Consider the following 19,110-nt stretch of genomic DNA (forward strand, 5'->3'; position numbering starts at 1 on the left):
GCAGCAACACAAGACTAGTTAGGAAATTACTATGCTAACCCAGAAGAAGAGTGACAGCCTAAGCCAGGGGAGGGACAAGGCAGCGGAGGACAGACATACAGATCTATGTGTAAGTCATGTGTAGAAGCTAACTGACCACACAGGGTGAACAGGGAGACGTAAAGGATGACGCTCCTATCGGTGGGTTCAGTGACCAGGCAGGTGTTTACACCTGAAGTGGGCAAAAGCGCAGAAGGGAGAGCATTAAGCAGTTGGAAATAGAGGTATGGGATACAGGAGCGTGACACAGATTAAGGAAAGGGACATACAGATGAAGAAGTTGTAAAACCCATTGAGTTAATAAATGAACTCAGCAAGTTTGCAGGATTCAAGATGAACATACGAGAAAGTCAATTGTATTTCTCTATACTTGTGATGACTAATCTGAAAATGAAATTAAGAAAACAATTCTATTTACCATAGGATCGATAATTAAATTCAGCAAAAGAAATGCAAGGCATATACTGAAGGCTGCAGGACACTACTGAAAGAAATTAAAGTATCTCTAAGTAACTGGAAAGGCATACCATGGTCATGGAAGACAGCACTGGGAAGACGACAATACTTTCCAAATTCACGTGCTGAGCCCATACAATCTCTACACCAAAATCCCAGCCGGATAATTTGCAGAGATTGACAAAGTGACCCTAAGATTCACATGGGGAAACAAAGGGCACAGAGTAGCCAGAACCATAGCCAGAACCATCCTGAACAAGATCAAATTTGGAGGACCCACACTTCTGATTTCAAAACCTACTGCAAAGCTATAGTAATCAAGGCAGGGTGGTACCTGCTAAGGATAGACATATGAGTGAATTAATGGCATAAAACTGAGAATCCAGAAATAAACCCATGTATTTCTGGTTGACTGATTTCCTGCAAGACTGCCAAGATAAGTGAATGGGGAAATAGTCTCAACAAATGGTGCTGGGACAACAGGACAGCCACTTATAAAAGAACGAAGTCGGACCCCTACCTCACACCATATAGGAAAAGTAACTCAAAATGGACCAAAGATCTAAATGAAACAGCTAAAACCACATAAAACTTTTAGAAGTTAACGTGGGAATAAATCTTCATGACCTTGGATCAGGCAACAGTTTTTTAGATACAACACCTAAAGCACACAAACACACACACAAATCGAAGAAAAAAACAGATCAGGGCTTCCCTGGTGGCGCAGTCATTGGGAGCCCGCCTGCCGATGCAGGGGACACGGGTTCGTGGCCCGGTCCGGGAGGATCCCGCATGCCGCGGAGCGGCTGGGCCCGTGAGCCATGGTCGCTGAGCCTGCGCGTCCGGAGCCTGTGCTCCGCAGTGGGAGAGGCCACAACAGTGAGAGGCCCGCGTACCGCAAAACAAAAACAAAAACAAAAACAAGAACAAACAAACAAAAAACAGATCAATTACACTTCATCAAAATGGAAAGCTTTGGTTCTTCAAGGTGAAACGGAGCAGGACCCTGTGGTCCTTGCCACCCGCATGTTCTCAGCCTGCCTTTTGTCTGTGGAAAAACTTTAGCCAAAGAATAAGTTTAATCAGAGAAGTGAGAAAATGCAGAAACAAAGGAAAACAGTCAAAGGAGACCAGATAATAATAATAGGTTAGTCATTAAGCATGGTCAAGGACCTTTAGTTCCTCCTTAGGGGCTACAGATAATATTTGGAGCCGTACCCTGTGAGCTGGCTTATAGACACTGAAACCCCGACCAGGTGGAAGAAGTTAACTACACGATGACCAGGCTGTAGCCATGACCTAAGCTGCCACAATTCCGAGAACTGGCATCAAGGAAATGGGAACAAACAGACCCTGGAACTGAAGCCTAACTGTACCTAAAAGAATCGAGATGACGCTGGTCAGACCACCGATGACCAATTTCAAGACGGCCGTCAGAGCTGACTGTGCTGTTTCTACGTGTTGCCCCCTCCCTCTGTCTACAAAAGCTCTCACCCACTGATTGTCAGTGGGGGGAGTCGGCCTTTGGACAGGTGTCCGTCCTCCCCACCGGACTGCCGGCATCCAAAGTAAAGTAAACTTTCCTTTCCACCAACCTGGCCTCTTTATTGGCTTTTGAGCGGCGAGTAGCCGGACCCCACTTTCGGTTACAAAGGGACAGTGTAAGAAAGTAAAGACAACTCACAGAATTGGAGAAAACATTTGCAAATCATATATCTGATAAGGGGCTAGCATTCAGAATATATTAAAAACTCTTAAAACCCAACAGTAAAAAGAAACCCTGACTGAAGAATAGGCCAAGGATTTAAATAGACATTTCTCCATACAGGGACACAAATGGCCAATAAGCACGTGAAAAGAATGCCCATTATATCCTTAGCCACTGAGGAAATTATAACGCAAATCATAACGAGATACCACTTCACCTCCACTAGGATGGCTATAACAAAAAGAGACAACAGCAGATGTCGGCAAGCATGTGGAGAAACTGAAACCCTCAAGTTGCTGGGAAGAAGGACAAGGGTGCAGCTGTTTTGACAAAGTATGGCAGTTACTCAAAAAGTCAACAGAGCTACCACATGACCCAGCAGTTCCACTGCTGGTTATACACTAAGAGAACTGAAAACATACGTTCACACAAAAACTTGTGCATGAATGTTCATCGTCGTGTTATTCGTAACAGGCAAAACGTGAAAACAACCCAGTGTCCACCAACTGATGATGGATAAACAACGTGTGGTCCGCCCACACAATGGAGTATTATTCAGCCACAGAAAGGAAGTCCTGACACATGGCACAACGTGGATGGAGCCTGAAAACGTTAAACTAAATGAAAGAAGCCAGCCCCAAAACACCACATACTGCATGATTCTATTTACGTGAAATGTCCAGAACAGGCAAATGCATGGAGACAGAAAATGGATTAGTGGATGCCGGGGCTGGGAAGAGGGAGTGACGGCTAAGGGGTTCAGGGTTTCTTTGTGGGGTGATCAAAATGTTCTGGATTTAGATAGTGGTGATGGTTGTAAATACAACCTTATGAATATGCTAAAACCCACTGAATTGCACGTGTTAAAAAGGTGTGAATTATATCTCAATTTAAAAGAAAAAGAGATTACAGAAGCTACCGGATAGGAGTGAACACTAGGGAGAGTGTGCACAGTCAGAAGAAAAAGCTGAGGCTGGAGCCCTGGACAAGGTGTTTTCCTTGTGATGAGAAAACTCTTAGGACTTACTCTCAACCGCCTTCGTGCAGCTGTCTGTGTTAACTGTATTATCACGTGGCACCTGGCATTCTTAGTACTTATTTATCTCCTACCGGAAGGCTGCACCTTGTGACCACCTTCATCCACCCCCAGCCCCCCGCCCAGATCACCCCTAATCCTGACTTTCTCTAGCAGAGCTTGACTCGCTGTTAAATCCCAGGCTAGCCTGTCACTTGAGCCCCACGAAACCCATGTGATCTCGGTCTCATTTGAAGGGTCGGTTCATTCCCCTCGGAGAACCGAAGTGAGGATCAAATGGGGTTATACACACGTCTGCGCACGCACACGTTTATGTCAAAGTGGAAAGTGCTAGTGTTTTAGACTACTTTCTAGGGCACTTTTAGGTTCATGGCAAATTTGAGCGGAAGGTACAGAGATGCCCCACGACCCCCTGCCCCTCTACGTGCACGGCCCCCCCACTATCAACCATCCCCACCAGAAGCTACATTTGCTACAATCGATGGACCTGCACTGACACGTCACCGTCCCCCGGAGCCCAGAGTCTACACTGCGCTTCGCTCTTGGTGGTACATACTGTGGGTCTGGACAAACAGAGAAGGACACGTGTCCCCCATCACCGTATGCTACAGAGTGCTGTCACCGCCCTGCAAATCCTCTGCCTGCCCACCGCCGTTCTCCGCCCCCAGCCCCGAAAGCCACGACCCTGTCACTGTCCCCAGAGTCTCGCCTCTCCCGGAATGTCATACAGTCGGAATCACACAACACGCAGCCTTTCCCGACTGGCTCTTTCACTCAGCAGTGCACCCTTAACACGGTCAGCATCTTCTCGTAGTCTGATTAACTCATTTCTTTATAATGCTGAGTGACATTGCGTGGTCTGGCTATGGCAGTTTATTCATCCTTTCGCCTACCGCAGGACATCGGGGTTGCTTCCAAGTTTTGCTGACTGTGAATAAAGCTGCTGTAAACATCCATGTTTAGGTGTCTGTGGGGACATAACATTTCAGCTCCCTTGGGCAGATACCAAGGAGCGTGACCGCTGGGCTATACAGCAGGAGTACCTCGCGTTTGTAAGAGGAAAGTGCTATGTTAGCGACTGTCTTCGACAGTCATTTGAGGTCGGAGGTGAGGACCCTCTCCTCTCCCTCACCCTCTGGGGCGGTGGGGTCATGCCCCGCTGCTCCTCGCTGACCGTCCGAGGGCCCCCACCTTCTAGAAACCTGACGTGGAGAGAAATCCTGCAGTAAGCCTCTTTCCAGCCCAGCCCTGTGGCCGGAAGGCCTACCTTTGGGTGTGGCTTCTGAGGCATTGAGGGCCCCCTGAATGACGGCCTGGGCCTCAGAGTTCTTCTTCTTCAGAAAGTCTATGGTTTCCCGTAAGTCCAGCAGCTCAGTGTCCTGAGAGAGAAACGAAGTGGTGTTATGGGTGTGGCTGGGGGACACCTGCTCTGTGCCCGGCCAGGGGCTGGGCTCGGGACTCTCCAGACCTGATGCGGAGGGCAGGGAATTGAGGCAGGTGGAGGAGCCAGGGCGGCAGGAGGGGGGGCGCCAGCCTGACCTGTCCGCCCCCCGACCCGCGCTCTCACCTTCTCCTCGGCTGTCTCCGCCAGGTGCCGCAGACGGCACGTCATGCTCACCAGGCTCTGCTCAAAGGCCGCCACCAGGTTGGCCTGAAACAAACACGTACGGGGGTTCCCCAGGTGCCTGGGTTTGGGGAAGGGAGGGGACGTCTGTGGGAGGTGGCTAAGCTGACTGCGGGTCTCACAGCGGACCAACCGCGTAGGGGCTCTTACACCTTGCTTCCCTTTCTGGCCCGAAAAACATTCCTGGGGGACCCAGCGCCTTGAATGATAAAGCGGCACAGACAGCATCAGGGTGGGGCAGGTCTTTGGAGGCATGCGACACCTACTGTTTGCCGAGGTGGGACTGTCCCCTGCTTCCAGGGGGCGTCCCCTCGGGGGCCGTCGCTTTATCCTGGTGGAACTCCTCCCCCAGGGCCCCATCACTCCCAGAGAACGGGTTTGGGACAGCTTCCCAGCCCCGCGCCCCGGGGGCCTCCATTCTTCGGTTCTGGCCGCCCTTTCCCTGATCCTGGGGCTGGAGCGGTAGCTTGGGCCACCTCGCGGCAATTCCACAGTCTGGCCACTAGGTGTCGGGCCGGCTCCGCGAGGGGCCCCCAAGGACCTGGTGGGGGGGCAGCAGGAGGGGGGGGCAGGAACTCCAGCTCTGCCAGCAGGAAGGCCTGCAGGGAAGGGGGGCGTGCTGAGGCTGGGACCAGAGAGGGGGACGCTCGCCCTGGGCCAGTTAACAGCCGCGGTTCGGGGGGAGTAAACTGTGGCCCTTCGAGGGAGGGGCGCACTCCACACAGAGCTCTGGGGGCCGGTAACCCCTGATTCCTGTCGGCCAGTGGTTCTGCCTCCCTGGGGGTCGACCCTAGTGTTCGCCCCCTGTCCCTGACACAGGCTGGAGGCCTCTCTGGTCCAGGCCGGGCTCCTTGGCAGGTCTGTGCCAGGATGGGGTTACCTCCACCTGCTGGACTGGGAGCTCCTGCCTTCCTGGCCTTGGGTCACCTCTTATTTGGTCCCTACATCCCTGCCCGTCTATGAGCACGTGCCTCCTCGTGAGGGGCCCCGAGACCCCGGCTCCTCGGGGCTTTTCCATGCCAGCCTCTTCCCGTCTGGGGCTCCCTCTCCTCTGGGGGGGCTGCCGCCCCGCATCCTGTCCCTCCTCTGAGCCTCCCTCACCCCCAGCCCCACGAGGGAGCCTGTATGCCCTCGGGGCTCAAGCGGGGGTCTGGAGAAAGGCTAGCATGTGGCAGGGGGAAGGCATCCAGGCTGTGCCCAGCGTGGGCAGCTGGCGAGTCCCGGTGAACAGGACACAAGGTCTGGAATCGGGGGACCCTGAGAACAGCAGAGAGCCTTCCAGAATCCAGGACTCTGACCCTCAGCGAAAGCCTGTCTCCAAAATTCAGGACCGTCGTGTCTAAGCGTTCAGTTTCTCCTCTCTCAGCCAAAGGGAACTTCCTGTTCTAAGAGAGTCACCTTCTAAATTCATTCTCTTGGCTCTGGTCCAGACTGGACAGCACGACACTGACAGGGTGTAAATGAGTCAGACAATCTCCTGCTCTCTGACACCCCTCCCCCGCTGCCGTCTCCCAGACATGAATTTCCCGGGCTCTGCCGGACGGGATGGCCTTGGGTGAGGCGCCAGGGACAGAAGAGATGGGTCTTGTTTCTATTACGATTCTTACGGGTCCCCAGTTGTGGGGAAAAGGCTTGATACGAGCTTCGTGCAAGCCAGTAAGAATACAACGGACCGACTGAGAGTTTGGAAAAGAGAATAAAAAGAACAGAGAGAACAACCAGTGTGGTGAGGACACCGCTGCCCGAATGTACTGGAAACACGCAAAACCATGGTGCCGGGTCTTCTACCTGATTCCAGTGAGATCCAGGCCTGACAGCTGGGCTCCCCAGAGAGGAAGGGAAGAGAAAAAAACCAGCAAGGACTGCGGAAATTGCAGACATGGTTACTTTGTGCAAACACTTGGAAAGCTCCGCAGATCCGGCTCAGCTGTTGTTTACAGCTTTGGGGGAAAATGGCTCTTATGTTCTCTGTTTGCAGCTCGGTCGCTGGGGAGAGGCTTCTGCGGCCTAGTTTGGGGGGCAGCTTCGTTTCTCCCCATCTCACAGGGTGGAAAAACCGAGGCCACAAGAAACGCATTCTAAGCGGATGTACTCTGGGCAGGCTGAGGGCGGCGACAAGAATGCGGGCTCCCCAGCTAAGCTCAGGGGCCCCAGAAGACAAGGCAGCTGTGGCCGAGGAGCCAGAGCCCGGGCTGGCCTCCTAAGAGCGTTGCTGTTCCCAGGTGGGGTCCCACTACCCAGCTGTGTGCCTGCCCAGCGACGGGGTGAACAAAGTCACGGGCAGAGTCAGAGGGTTCCCAGGGATCTATAATTCTGATCCGTGACTATTTCTGTCCATGGCCAGTGGCAAGGCTGTTCCCACCTCCACGCAGAACCACTGATATAAACCCTTTTCTCTTCCTCTAGGGGCTTCACAGGCCGTCGGACGGGCGCTCGTCCGTACCTATGAATTGGGGTGGGGGTGCAAATGGCTCCTTAGAGAGATCCCGACTCGGAGGAGGAGGCCGGTCCCCAGATCCTCCACTGCCTGGAATCAAAGCCCATGGGACACCTTATGAGACAGTTCTCCTGGGGCTGAACTCATCTAGTTTGGGCCCAGACAGCTGCCCGGCTGTCCCCTCCCCGGCACTCACGTTGGCAGAGAGCTGCGACGTCAAGGTGGCCACTTTCTCCTGGGATGACTCCAGTGCCCTGCGAAGCTTCCGGATTTGCTGTGAAGGAGACGGAGATGCACTTACGGTGGCAGAAGAGGTGTAAGGCTCGCAAGGAAGTGGGGTGCAGGGGTGTTAGGAGGCCGGGGCAAAGGCTGGGGACCCTACCTCAGACTGCATCCTCTCCTCAGCCTGGTGAAGGAGCACAGAAGTGGGGTGGGGAGAGAGAGAGAGAGAGAGAGAGAGAGAGAGAGAAAGAGAGAGAGAGAAGGCCGTTACTACGGAGGCAAAGGCAGTGCGCAGAACTCAAGGAAGCGAGATGCAGAAGCACCAAGAGGCTGAAGCCCTGTGGCCGGGCCTGGCTCTTCACGGGGTGGGCTCAGACCCCAGACCACGGTTCAATAAGGCACACCTCTGGAGCAGAGGCCACAGCCACCTCTGCCATTGCCAAGAAGGCTAGGAAATGAAACTGCTGATCTGAGGACTAACCCTGTCGCCACCAACTTGAAGGAGTAAAGCATTAGGGGCAGAACGAACCTGAGGACCAGCTTACGCCTCACGGGCAGACGCGGGCCCAGGGCCCACGAGGAACACGCGGCAGACTCTGCACACAGTGAGGGTTCTGGGGTCCCTGAGCGCGGCCCACCCTCCCGGGCACAGAACGCCTCCACGACCAGGGGATTCTCCGTTTTTCAAAGGAGGCACAAAAGGCGCCAGGGTCGCTCAGGGATTGGCGGTGAGGCCGGAAGGACCACCGAGGTCTAGAAGCGCCCACTTCGTGCCCTAAGCTCCAGGGGCCCCCACCTCGCCCCGCCCCGCCCCCAGGAGGGTCCAGGGTGCAATTTGGTGCGGGGGGGTGGAGAAGCGAGGCTCTTACTGAGGAGTAGGTGGAAGAGGCACTGGAGGCCAAGGACAGCACTGAGCCGTGAACTGCAAGAGAAGCAGAACGCAAAGGGTTAGCAGAGCGCTCGGCCGGGGAACCCGGGGAGGGTTCCCGGGAGGAGTGCTAAGGCAGGGGTTCGGGTTCTGATCCTGGAGCAGAGAGGGAGAACAGAACAGAGGACGCGGCTGTCTGCCCCGCCGAGGACTCGAGTTCCAGGCAGAGCTGGCCTGCCCCCTCCGGCCCGTGCTCTCGGACAGCCGGGCCGAGGGCCCTGTGCTTGGCCTGCCCCTCCGAGGGCGCAGAGGTCCGGGAGAGAAGATGCTCCCGGGCACGGGTCACCGCCTCCCCCATCAGGAAAGCACTGTCGCTGCTGAGGAAAAGGCAGTTCTCATCAGAGCTGCTCAGAACGAATCGCGATTCTGCCTGTGCCCCCTCTTCGCAGTGGGGACCGTTCAGATGAAAAAGGTCTCCAAGTGCAAGACACTCGTTCTGATTCTTCATGAACGACAGCCCTACTGAGAGAACTGGAGCAGGTCGGCAAGGAAAGCCCCCGGGATGAGCGTCCTGACGTCACCAAGTCTCACCCCCAGAAAGCCGGGCTCCAGCTCTGACCACCACGCCCCGAGGGCGGCCCTTGAAGCTGGTCTTCGGAACGTTCTCGAAAGAGGAATGAGATGCCTAATTCTCGTAAGGCTTTAAGAGCTACCTCTGCGTCCCCGTAAGCGGTCCTGTCCTCTGATGACTGGGGGGATGGGAGGACGGTGGCGGCGTGCTCCGAGGGTGTCGTCTAAATAAGCCTTCCACGCTGCCTCCCGTCCCCCGCCCCCAGGAGAGGCTCCATCCCAAAGCCCCAGGGCTAGACGGTGCCACCCAAGGTTTCTGGGCCCCCAGACCCTTCAAAGGGATGGGAAGAGAGAGCTGAAATGGCCCAACTGGATGTTCTGTGAGGCAGACATGTGCGCAGTGGCGGCAGCGGTGCGCGAGGGGACCCAGCAGAGCTGGGATGAGCGTGAACCGCGCTGGCATGAAGTCTCACCGTCGTCCGTGGGGTCTCGGAAGGATCCTGACCGGATCATCCCCTTGGGTCTCTCGGCCAGGGACAGGGTGCTCCCCATTTGGGAGCCGCTGTACAGCGCGAAGGCCGCCTCGTGGGTGGGGATGCTGTTGGAGCGGGTGATTCTTGGCGTGGTGGCCGCAGTGGGACTCACTGGAAGGACAGAGGGGGGGACAGGAGAGGGAGGGGAGGGCGGGAGAAGAGGCAGGGGCATCAGCTTTGGGTCCCGGGGGCGGGGCGCCAGGAGCAGAGGCGGATGGAGGGGCAGAGAGGAGGCTGGCGGGCGGCGGGTGTGCAGGCGGCCGTGCCTGGGAGAGCAAAGCCCTACGAGGAGGACCCTGCGTCTGAGCCAGGGGCGAAGAGCGAGGCCTGTTTGAACGCCCTTCCCTCGGGCCTGTCTGCCCGGAGAGGTTGCTTTCGAAGGTCAGGCTGGGGGCCTGGCAGCTTTTCTGAAACCTTCGCATCACTTGGATGTGCCGATGAAAACGGGGTGTCGTGTTTCTCTAACACACAACGGGCTGCCGGGGAGGCCTGAGAGTTCAGAGCAAGGCTCAGATCCGAGTGACGAAGAGAACCAGCGAGAGGCAGGGCTCAGGCTGTGGGGCGCACGGCCGGGCACCACGGAGGGGAGCGGCACTCCCCAGAAACACGGCCGGTGCCCAGCATGACCCTGGCTGGAAGGCCAGAGCCGGTGAGCGTGTCCCGGAGGCTGTGCAGCCCTGCTGGCCCGCAGCCCCGCCCCCTCGGCCCCTGCCTCTCGGCGTGCATGCTTGGGAAGGGGGGGGGTGCTCCTTGGACACTCCGTGGACGTCCAGTCTCCGGGAAGACCCGAGAAGAAGACAACCCCACCTCTCCCGGGGCCCTTCGGCGTGTGTGAGTTGACGGTCGTGGCTTGGCCCGGCCCCTCATCCCCCTGTGTGGTCTCCATGGAGACGGACAGCAAGCTGGCCCCGCCCTCGTTTTAATGGCTCTCAGGGACCAGATGACCTTCCCTTCAGCATCGCGCCCTTCTCTAGCAAGATGACCCCGACTCCTAGTTTCCTCAGATTCCCCAGTCGTCCCACAGGCGTGTCACAGGTCTGCAGGTTTTGCTTACTGCCTTCCTTCGCTCCGCTGAAAGAGGCAGTGGATTTGGAGACGCAGGAAGGAAGCAACAGGCCAGCCCGGGCACTGTCCTCAAGGGCCCCCGGCACTCGGCGCCCCAGGAAGCAGGGCCGTGAGCCCCGGCCTTCGCCCCTCCCGTCTCTGAAGCAGAGTCGCCTCCTCCTCACAAGTGTCCCCTTCTCCTCAGACACCAAGAAAGGAGAGGCCAGCACGCGTCTCCCTCAGCCCTGCCTCTAGGATCGGACGGTCCCGGCTCTGGGGCAGACCCACCGCTGCACTCGACCGCTCACCCCCTGCCTCCCCAGCTGCCCAACGCTGTATCGGGCGCTGGGTGCGGCGGCTCCCTTCTGGCTGCACCGGGTTTTGCTCTGGGCCTCCCTTACGGCTCTTCCACGCCAACAGGCAGACTCTCTGATGCTGCAAGGACCCCACAGCCTGGGCCCAGGGGCCACGTCTCAGGTCAGGGTCTGGCGCACTCGGCCGTGCGTCTCACGATGGATGCATGAACTGAGACCCGTGAGCCGGCCGCCACGGCACGAACCAAGTATGGGGTGAAACCCAAGGCCCCGCTGCCCTGCCTGCCCCCCGGCACGGCGGTGACTGCGGACACTGACCTATGGTGGTGAGCTGGCCCTTGGCGCTCAGGGACATGGACAGCGCAGGGGGCGACGGCAGCTCTGGCTGGTCGTCGGACTCGGGCGGCCCCCCGATGCTGTGGGAGTGTCGCCACTCCTTGGCCTCCTCCTGGGGCTGCAGCTGGTACCTGCGGGCGGCAGCCGACAGCTCGGTCTGGGCTTCTACCACCTGACCTCAGAGGTGAGCTCCAAAAGCAGGACGAGGAGGTGGGAGCCGTCGGGGCTGACTACGGGGGGTGCGGAGGGAAGCAGCATCCTCCCGGACCTCAGGAGGGGCGGAAGGGCTGGGGACGCCCCTGCGGGGCTGCCCGAGCTAGGCCGAGATGACGGAGGCCCGGGACAGAGCTCGGCGTTCGAACCTCCCAGCAGCAGGAATCACCGGACTGCAGGACCTACTGCCCACCTGAGTTACCAGAGGTGGCCCGCTCTCCCTCAGGTTTGGGGGGGGGGGGTGTTCTGGCAGGACTGGGGCAGACAGCACAGGCTGGAGCAGGGAAGTGCATGAGTCCCATGTGCAAGCCTGTCTCTCCTCTGTCACCAGAGCCCCAGCTACAAGGTGATGCACACACAACAGTGAGCCTGAGTGGGCGCCCGGGAGGATGTACGGGAACCAGGTACACGTGACCGGCCGAAAGGGGCACCGCATGCGTGACTGGAGCCTGGGACGGGGCGAGTTACGTTTCTTCATACAGACCAGGAGCCCCAGGTATAGGAAAGAAAAACACATGCAAGGGTTATTACCTGAGCCCCTTCTTGGGAAGAGTATTCCGATCCCACTGATTACTGTGGAGGAAACAAAGAGAAGCACGTGCGTCCATCTTAGGAACTAGAGTTTGGGACACCGGCACCCAGGGCATCCGGCTGTGCGTCCCCCGTCTCCACAAACAAAGGGGAGGTCAGCCACAGCCGCCTCTGGGCTCACAATTCGAGAAATTTATCTGAGATGTTTGATGTTTTTCTCTGATTAGCTTCCCACTCCCCCCCCCCCCCCGCCCTCCCCGCCAACCAGGGATTGAACCCGAGCCCTGGGCAGTGAAAGCGTGGAGTCCTAGCCACTGGGCCGCCAGGGAATTCCCTCTGATTCGCTTTTTAAAGATCATACTGCGGTAGATGAAAACCAGGATGTGACATAATGGGGGCGATCTGGGGCCAATGGTTAGGAAGCAGAAGCTTCGGATGGCAGGTTAAACCAGGCACGAGGGCTCGGGGAAGCCACTGAACGTCTGTGTACTGGTTCCTCACGTAGCAGGCGAGAATCAGAATTTAAACACAGAAACGAAATCCTGTTCCGTAAGGGTTGCTGAGAAGCAGAGGAGGTTACGTAATGTGCACACAAATGTTGACAGAGCAGCGGTCAAGCAGGCCCGGAGGCAGGGGCGGGCTCAGCGGGCTCGGCCCCGCCCACCCACCTGTCCAGCTGCCCAGTCCTGGGGCTTCCGCTCCAGGTCAGCTCTTCAGCGTCCTCCTCTGCGGGGGCGGCGGGGGGCGCGGGGGCCGCGGGGACAGGGGCGCTGCTGGGGAAGGCGCCAGGCAGGCTCATGGGCATCTGGAGGGACTCCATGCTCCTGTGCAGGCCCGAGAGCTTGGGGTACATGCGGGTCTCTTTGGGGACGCCGAAACTGCTCATGAGCTCCAGGCCCTGGGAGAAGCTGGCGGAGTTGATGTTGAGGATGGGGGCTGGGCTGGGGCTGAAGCAAGAAGGGAGGGGACCCCCGGCGGCTGGGCCCGGAGTGTGCAGATCTGGGACCTTCGGCGCATGGGCGTCAGTGGACGCAGGGAGATCCAGGCTGTTGGAGTTGACCTTGTCCAGATTGGCTAGGGAGGGTGGCTTGACAAAGCTCTTAGCCGTGGCCCTGAGAGAAGTGACGATAAAACAGGACATTCAGGATCACGCAGTTAGAGAAACAACAGGCAGGTGGGATCTCAGCCAAATCCTGGTCCTGTTTCCTCACTTTTGGGCTCTTTGCAAAGCACAGGGGGCTTCTCTCAATGCCATTGGAAAATACGGGGGAGGAAATCTGACCTGGGCACCATCCAGTCTTAACGAGGGGGCAGCACATGCACAAGGGAGACAAGGGTGGGTTTACGCACAAATGGACGTGTGTGTGTGAGAAAATAAAACAGCAAAGCCACCCAGGCAAGAGCTCGGAGAGGCTCAGAGCACCTCGGGGGGCACCGAGAACAGCTCCGAAAGACGGAAGAGGCACCCGGCACCCGGCACCCGGGGAACAGGGGGGAGGCCCAGGGGCAGCAGGGAACCGTCCACCCCGTCTAAGGAGCGCCAGGACCCTGGGAGGATGCTGGGAGGGCAGACAGGAGGAAGCGTCCAGCCTGGGTACCTGAGGGGGGTTGGCGGCAGCTCTGCCAACTTGGGGGCCGGGGGGTGGCTCGCTTGGCCCTTGGGCGTGCTCTCCGGGGAGCCCATGCTCTTCAGGGACACGCTGTCTGGGTCCAGGGCCACGGCCTTGGCCTTGGCCTTCTCCTTCTCCCGGTCCGTCTGGTTGACGGGGGCTGGGGTGGCCCGCCCGCCAGCCCCCTTGGAGGGCTCCTTCAGCCTGGAGGGCGTCAGGCTGCCCTGCCTGGTGCTGAGGAGGCTGGGGTCGATGCTGCTGCTCACGGGCCGGGGGCCGGCCCGCCCGCTGGTCACGCTCATGGAGCTGGACTTGGCCGGTCGGGGCAGGCTGCGGTACTGGATGTTGGAACGGGCGCCCGGAGCCAGGAAGCCGGGCTCTGCGCCGTTGGGCACGTCCAGGCTGGTCTTGCGTCCGTTCGCCGGCTTGACGGGGATGCCCGAGGTCTTCTGGGCCTTGCTGAGCGTGGCCGAGCCCCCGGCCTGCACGACGGTGGCCGTGCCTGTGGCGGGAGGGGGCTTCTTGTAGCCGAAGGACCCCGACGTGGATGGGCGCGCGATGCCCGAGGGAGGCTTCTTGGCGTCACCCAGGCGGTCGCGGCCGGCGTCCGAGGAGGAGCGCTGCAGGCCGGCGCTCTTCACCGCCAGCTTGCCCTTGTCGGTGGCCTTGCCCTCGGGTTTGCCTGCGGAGGGCGGGCAGGGGTGAGCGCTGAGACCACCGTCTCTGGCCGCAGGAGGAGGGGCGCCGTGGGCGGGCGAGCGGGAGCCCCGCAGGCTGAGGACCCTTCTCGCCAGAGGGGAGGGGACTCCGGGCAGAGTGATTGTTGTTTTCCGCCCCCAGGGTAGGGTGTCCCATTTTGGTTGAAGCGGCAGAGGCGATCACAAAGATGATCAAGAAGGAATGACGTCTAACACTGGTCCAGGGAGGGAAGGTGGGGGAAGCAAAGGGACGGGACTCAGCTGTGTCTGCCGGTGGTTAGGGACTAGAGGGGGCCTGACGGAGGCCGCGGGTCACCACGGAGCCACTCTGGGAGCGGCATGATTCTGACAGTGTGCCAGGACCTCCCTGGGATGGCAACCAAGCCCCCAGGAAGACAAGTGCATTACCCGCGTGTCCCAGGAGAGGAGACGGAACCACTGGACGGTGTGAGGCAGGTCAGGCCAGGCTCCCCCCTCCTCTACACCTGGGCCTAGGCTTTAAGCACGTGGCATTTGTATGCCCACATCTGCACGACGGACATCGTACTGCCCGTCTTCCCTGACTCGGGATGGCCTGGAGGCTAGGGTGGGCAGCACGTGGAAGCAGCGTGCAGGCTGGCCGTCTCCCAAGGATTAACGGCTGTGAGGAAGCCAGGGAAGCAGGACTTGGCCCTGGGCCCCCCGGTCCCTCGTCACTCGGCTCACCTGCGACCTTGAGGGCGCTCTGGGCCGTGTGAGTGATGGGGGAGGTGACGGCCACCGGCGGGGTCTTGCCCTTCTTCAGGGACCCGGGGTGCCCCAGGGTGACGGGCTTCTTCAGTTCCCCAACCTTGGATGGGTCGTCGCAGCTCTCGGGCCGCTCCCGCCGCCACTTGGCCGCCCCGGGCTCCATCTTCAGGCTGCCGCTGTCGTACTCCAGTTTTCTGGGGGCCTTTTCCTCCGACTCACTGAACCAGTTCAGCGCGCTCTCTGCCAGCGAGCGCTTCTCGGAGTCCGTGCGCAGCTGGAGACGAGAGAAGGCAGAGTGGACGCTCAGGTGGGGAAGGGGGAACTGGGTGGAGAGAGGGACTTTGGCTGCCGGGTGGCCCGACTCTTCCAGAGCAGACAGTGAACCAGCCTTCCGCCCGCACCTCCAGGCTGCCGGAGGACAGCACACAGATCCCGGGCTTCTCTTCCTCTCCAGGTGGGACAGCACTTACGGGCATCCCTCCGAACTGGCGTGGGCGCTCGATAGAGGCCCGCCCGCCAGGACAGCAGCTCACGCCTTAGGTGACTGCCCGGCAGCTAGGGATTTCTTTCCACCAGCTCAAGAAGGACTTGGCCAAGGGCACGTGGGAACCAATCCCACGGAGCAGGTGAGCGGACGTGCCACCCTGCGCACAGGCACGGCCCGGTCTGCCCCGTGGTTCTCTTGCAGAAGGCGGCCTAGGCATCCGTACTCGCACGTACCACTATAGTCGAGTTCCTGCGAGATGCCGTCGGCGTGGTGGGCAGGGAGTTGAGTGAGGAGCTGGCGTTGAACTCTTCCGAGCTGAGGTTGTCAGAGGCATCACTGAGCCCGCTGCTGATGGAGCTGCTCTCATCCCAGCTGCGGGACAGGAGAGAAAGGTTAGCAGTCAAGACAGAAGCCACGGCGAGAAATAAAGTTCCCATAATGAGAGCAGGATGGCTGTACTCCAGCATACAGACCGGCCAGAAGGGGAAAAGCGTGGGGGTTAGTCCTGGGTTTGCCAGCAACGCAAAGAGTGATTTAAACTTCCTTGTAACTTGGTGATGTCCTTTCATAAAAGGAAGGGACTACACAGGGAGCTCTACTCAACACTCTGTAATAGCCTATGTGGGAAAAGAATAGGAAAAAGAAAAGATATACGTGTTAGACATACACTGAATCAAGTTGCCTTACAGCTAAAACAAGAAACAACATTGTAAATCCACTATACTCCAACATATAATAAATATTAAATTTAAATTAAAAGAAAAAGAAGGGACTAGCTTTATCTGGTCAAGGAAGACGTTATATCTCCTTAACAGAAAGGTGTATTATAGAGACAAGGTAATTCTTGGATGGACCTAATCACACAAACCCATTTCCCGTCCCTATAAATAGCCTCCATTCTTAGAATTACTGTATCTTTATTTCTAGATGTGTTCTCTAGGTATTTCCCCTCCCTTTTCTGAATTTTTCCACACCTGATAACCAGGGCCGGAAAAAGACTGATCTTTTCTAGAGCCGCTTAGACCTGCCACTTCTCACTGCCCCCCTCTTTATCGGGTTCACCCCATCCTGGGACCGGGTCCCGTTGCTTAAGAGCGTGTACCACTCTTCTGGTAAGTGAACCCACTTCAGGTGCCGTGGCCAAGCAGAGGGGCCAAACGTGTGCTGAATGGTTTCATTTCTCTGCCAATTGCTCGGAATATCAGACTTGTGGTGCCTGGGAGAGACTGTCGTTTAAACATCTGTCTGTACGTCTTTATATCGAGAACCCTGGTCCATATATTCAGAGAGCCTGACACAGCCTCGGTCACTCTCCCACAGTCGCTTGGCTATTGATTTTTCTGTTTGACAAGTTTCACAGTCAGAACGTTTATTCTTAACATCTGAACGAAATGCCTTCTCCTCCACCGTTCATCTCCTCTTGGACCACCCGTGCTTTTGCCATCGCAAGTTTCTTTTTGTTCACACGTTATTTTCAAAGCTCAACTTCCATCCCCTACAACTGCTTTTCAAAGGTCCCATTGCCCAAGCCTTTCCCCATATCTATCTCTTCCTTCTGGACACTAAAAAGTTCTTCAGAAATTCCGTGTTCAGTTTTAGAGCCTCAAACTGAACACGGGACTTTAGTAAGACGTTAGTAATTCCGTGGGAATTATCTCTAAACCCTCCCGTCCGCGTCCACAGTGAGTTTGCTCGTCAGCTTCACGTGTGTGCTGAAGTGGCTTAAGATGTTTTCCGTGAATTAGCTGGTATCTGGGAAACGTCTCCCTTTAGATTTATTTTGAGTTTCGTATCATGGAACAAAAATCAGACACACAAGTCATCTAAGTGCTTGGCCCAGATTTCAGCTGGCCTCCGTCTGATTTATTTGCTGGGAATAGGAAAGTGGGTGGTTTGGACGTTTGGCTTGTTGCTCTGCAGGGATTAATCCAAATACATTGAGAAAGGGCAAAGAAAGCATGGGGATTAGACCACACTACAGACTGAGCTAGACGTTATTACTGTGAAATATGGCCATTATTAAATGACAATCCACCTCTTCTCCCCCAACTTGTGACATATATTAAATCTCACATTTGTCCTGGGCTAAAATAACACCTCCCCCCAACCCCATATTGTAGAGAACACATACTGAGCAGGAAAGATCAGTTCTGGTTTTACGATCCTGTCATCCTATCAGCTCTCCTGGGTCAAGACAAGATCTCTGACAAACAATTGCCAGCGGGTCAAATACACAAGAAGCCTGTCCTTGCGCAGAGATTAATTACGGGTAATCGAGGCCTTGGGGCAGAGAAAACGCCTATGGACAAGAGGACTTTGCAGTCCACCAACCCCGAAGAAACCCTTCCTTTGCTCTGCATTGACGGAGAGAGGGGTGTTTATCTTCTCAGAGACTCAGTTCCTCCTGGCCCCAAAGACCTCCCCTCCCAAATCACAGACTTTCTCCTGTAGTAAGAAAGTTCCAGCCTAATTACTGGGCAAGGTTGACTACAGGATTTGAAGGTTTCCTTCAATTTTTCCACGGACTGGGGGCAGGGCGGGGGCATGGCTCAGGAAGTAATGCGAGCCATGGGGAGTCATGGGGAGCGGCAGGTGAAGCTTTGGCTCGCTCACCTCCTGCTGTGCGGCCGGCTTCCTAACAATACCGGTCCTTGGCCCCAGGGGTTGGGGACCCCTGACCTAGAGAAATTCCTTTGCAGGTCCTGAAGAGAAGGAAAACTCTGTCGTCATGACTGAAGGGTTAAGCATGTCCATTGGAGGGAGCATATTTTCTTTCTTAAAAGAAAAATTACACAAGTAATATAGGCTCTAGTCAAGACTCAAACATTATGTAAAAATATAAAGGGAAAAAGGAAAAACGCCCCTTTTCTGCCCTCCCACTTTGACTTCTAGGGTAACCACGGGTAATGGTTTTTGTGCTTCCTTCAGAGCACCCCCACGAGGCCCCCTGTCCGCAGCTGTCTGCCCTCTGCATCAGGGACCACACCCCACCCTCTGGAGGCTCTTAAGTTGGAACCTCAGGCCTCCTCTGTGTTGGTTTACATTCTTGTTTTAGTGAACTACCTCTTCCAGTAGGCTCCTGGAGAAGGATGCTTGGGAAGCAAACTTTATAAGATCTGACACCTTATAAAATGTCATTATGCTATTTTACGTGGGAGATTTTGGCCAGGCATTGAATCCTTTCAGAATGCAAAAGCATTGCTCCATTGCCTAGCCTCTACTGTTGCCATTCTGATTCCATGTCCCTAGAATGTGACCTGTTTCTTTGTTTCCTTTCTGGAAACGTTTAGCATCTTCCCGGGTGTTATAAAGTATCATTAATGACTCTATTTTTTGGGCAGTGGCCTCAATTTTATCTTCCATTGCCTCCATTTCTGCTACCATTTTTCATTTCCAAGGGTACCTTTGAAAACACCACATCGGTCTTTCTCTCAAGGACACAACCTCTTCTTGTAACTCTCAGAGACATTCATTCACTCATTCATTCGGAGGGGCAGGTTTACAATCTCTTTGCCTCGTTTCTAGCTCCAAGTTGCTTTTTTCTGTTTGTACTGGGAGACTTCTATGTTACCCACCTTCTCGTATCTCTGACGACCCTTGGCTGTTTGCTCATCTGTAAGACTGGGACCCTCATCATAAATTCTTTGGAAGCTCT

The 19,110-nt window shown here is 56.5% G+C and overlaps 1 protein-coding gene across 9 annotated transcripts in view; it reads right to left on the reverse strand.

Annotated features, from left to right (window-relative positions):
* The window catches only part of NAV1 (neuron navigator 1), a 209,766-nt gene that overhangs the window by 16,170 nt on the left and 174,486 nt on the right, over window positions 1-19,110 (reverse strand). For 8 of the 9 annotated variants that reach the window (XM_029229223.1, XM_029229227.1, XM_029229224.1 and 5 more), the window contains 12 exons: window positions 15,689-15,827; window positions 14,945-15,242; window positions 13,530-14,223; window positions 12,600-13,043; window positions 11,932-11,973; window positions 11,170-11,318; window positions 9,434-9,604; window positions 8,392-8,444; window positions 7,683-7,706; window positions 7,497-7,574; window positions 4,807-4,890; window positions 4,507-4,618 (listed from right to left, as the gene is read on the reverse strand). In XM_029229223.1, coding sequence (XP_029085056.1) covers window positions 4,507-4,618; window positions 4,807-4,890; window positions 7,497-7,574; window positions 7,683-7,706; window positions 8,392-8,444; window positions 9,434-9,604; window positions 11,170-11,318; window positions 11,932-11,973; window positions 12,600-13,043; window positions 13,530-14,223; window positions 14,945-15,242; window positions 15,689-15,827 — 2,288 coding nt within the window. The remainder of the gene's footprint in view (window positions 1-4,506; window positions 4,619-4,806; window positions 4,891-7,496; window positions 7,575-7,682; window positions 7,707-8,391; window positions 8,445-9,433; window positions 9,605-11,169; window positions 11,319-11,931; window positions 11,974-12,599; window positions 13,044-13,529; window positions 14,224-14,944; window positions 15,243-15,688; window positions 15,828-19,110) is intronic. The other variant, XM_029229225.1, reaches the window with a different exon arrangement.

Source organism: Monodon monoceros, unplaced genomic scaffold (genome assembly GCF_005190385.1).
Source record: "Monodon monoceros isolate NGI ecotype Baffin Bay Population unplaced genomic scaffold, NGI_Narwhal_1 Super_Scaffold_18, whole genome shotgun sequence".
NCBI lineage: Eukaryota > Metazoa > Chordata > Mammalia > Artiodactyla > Monodontidae > Monodon > Monodon monoceros.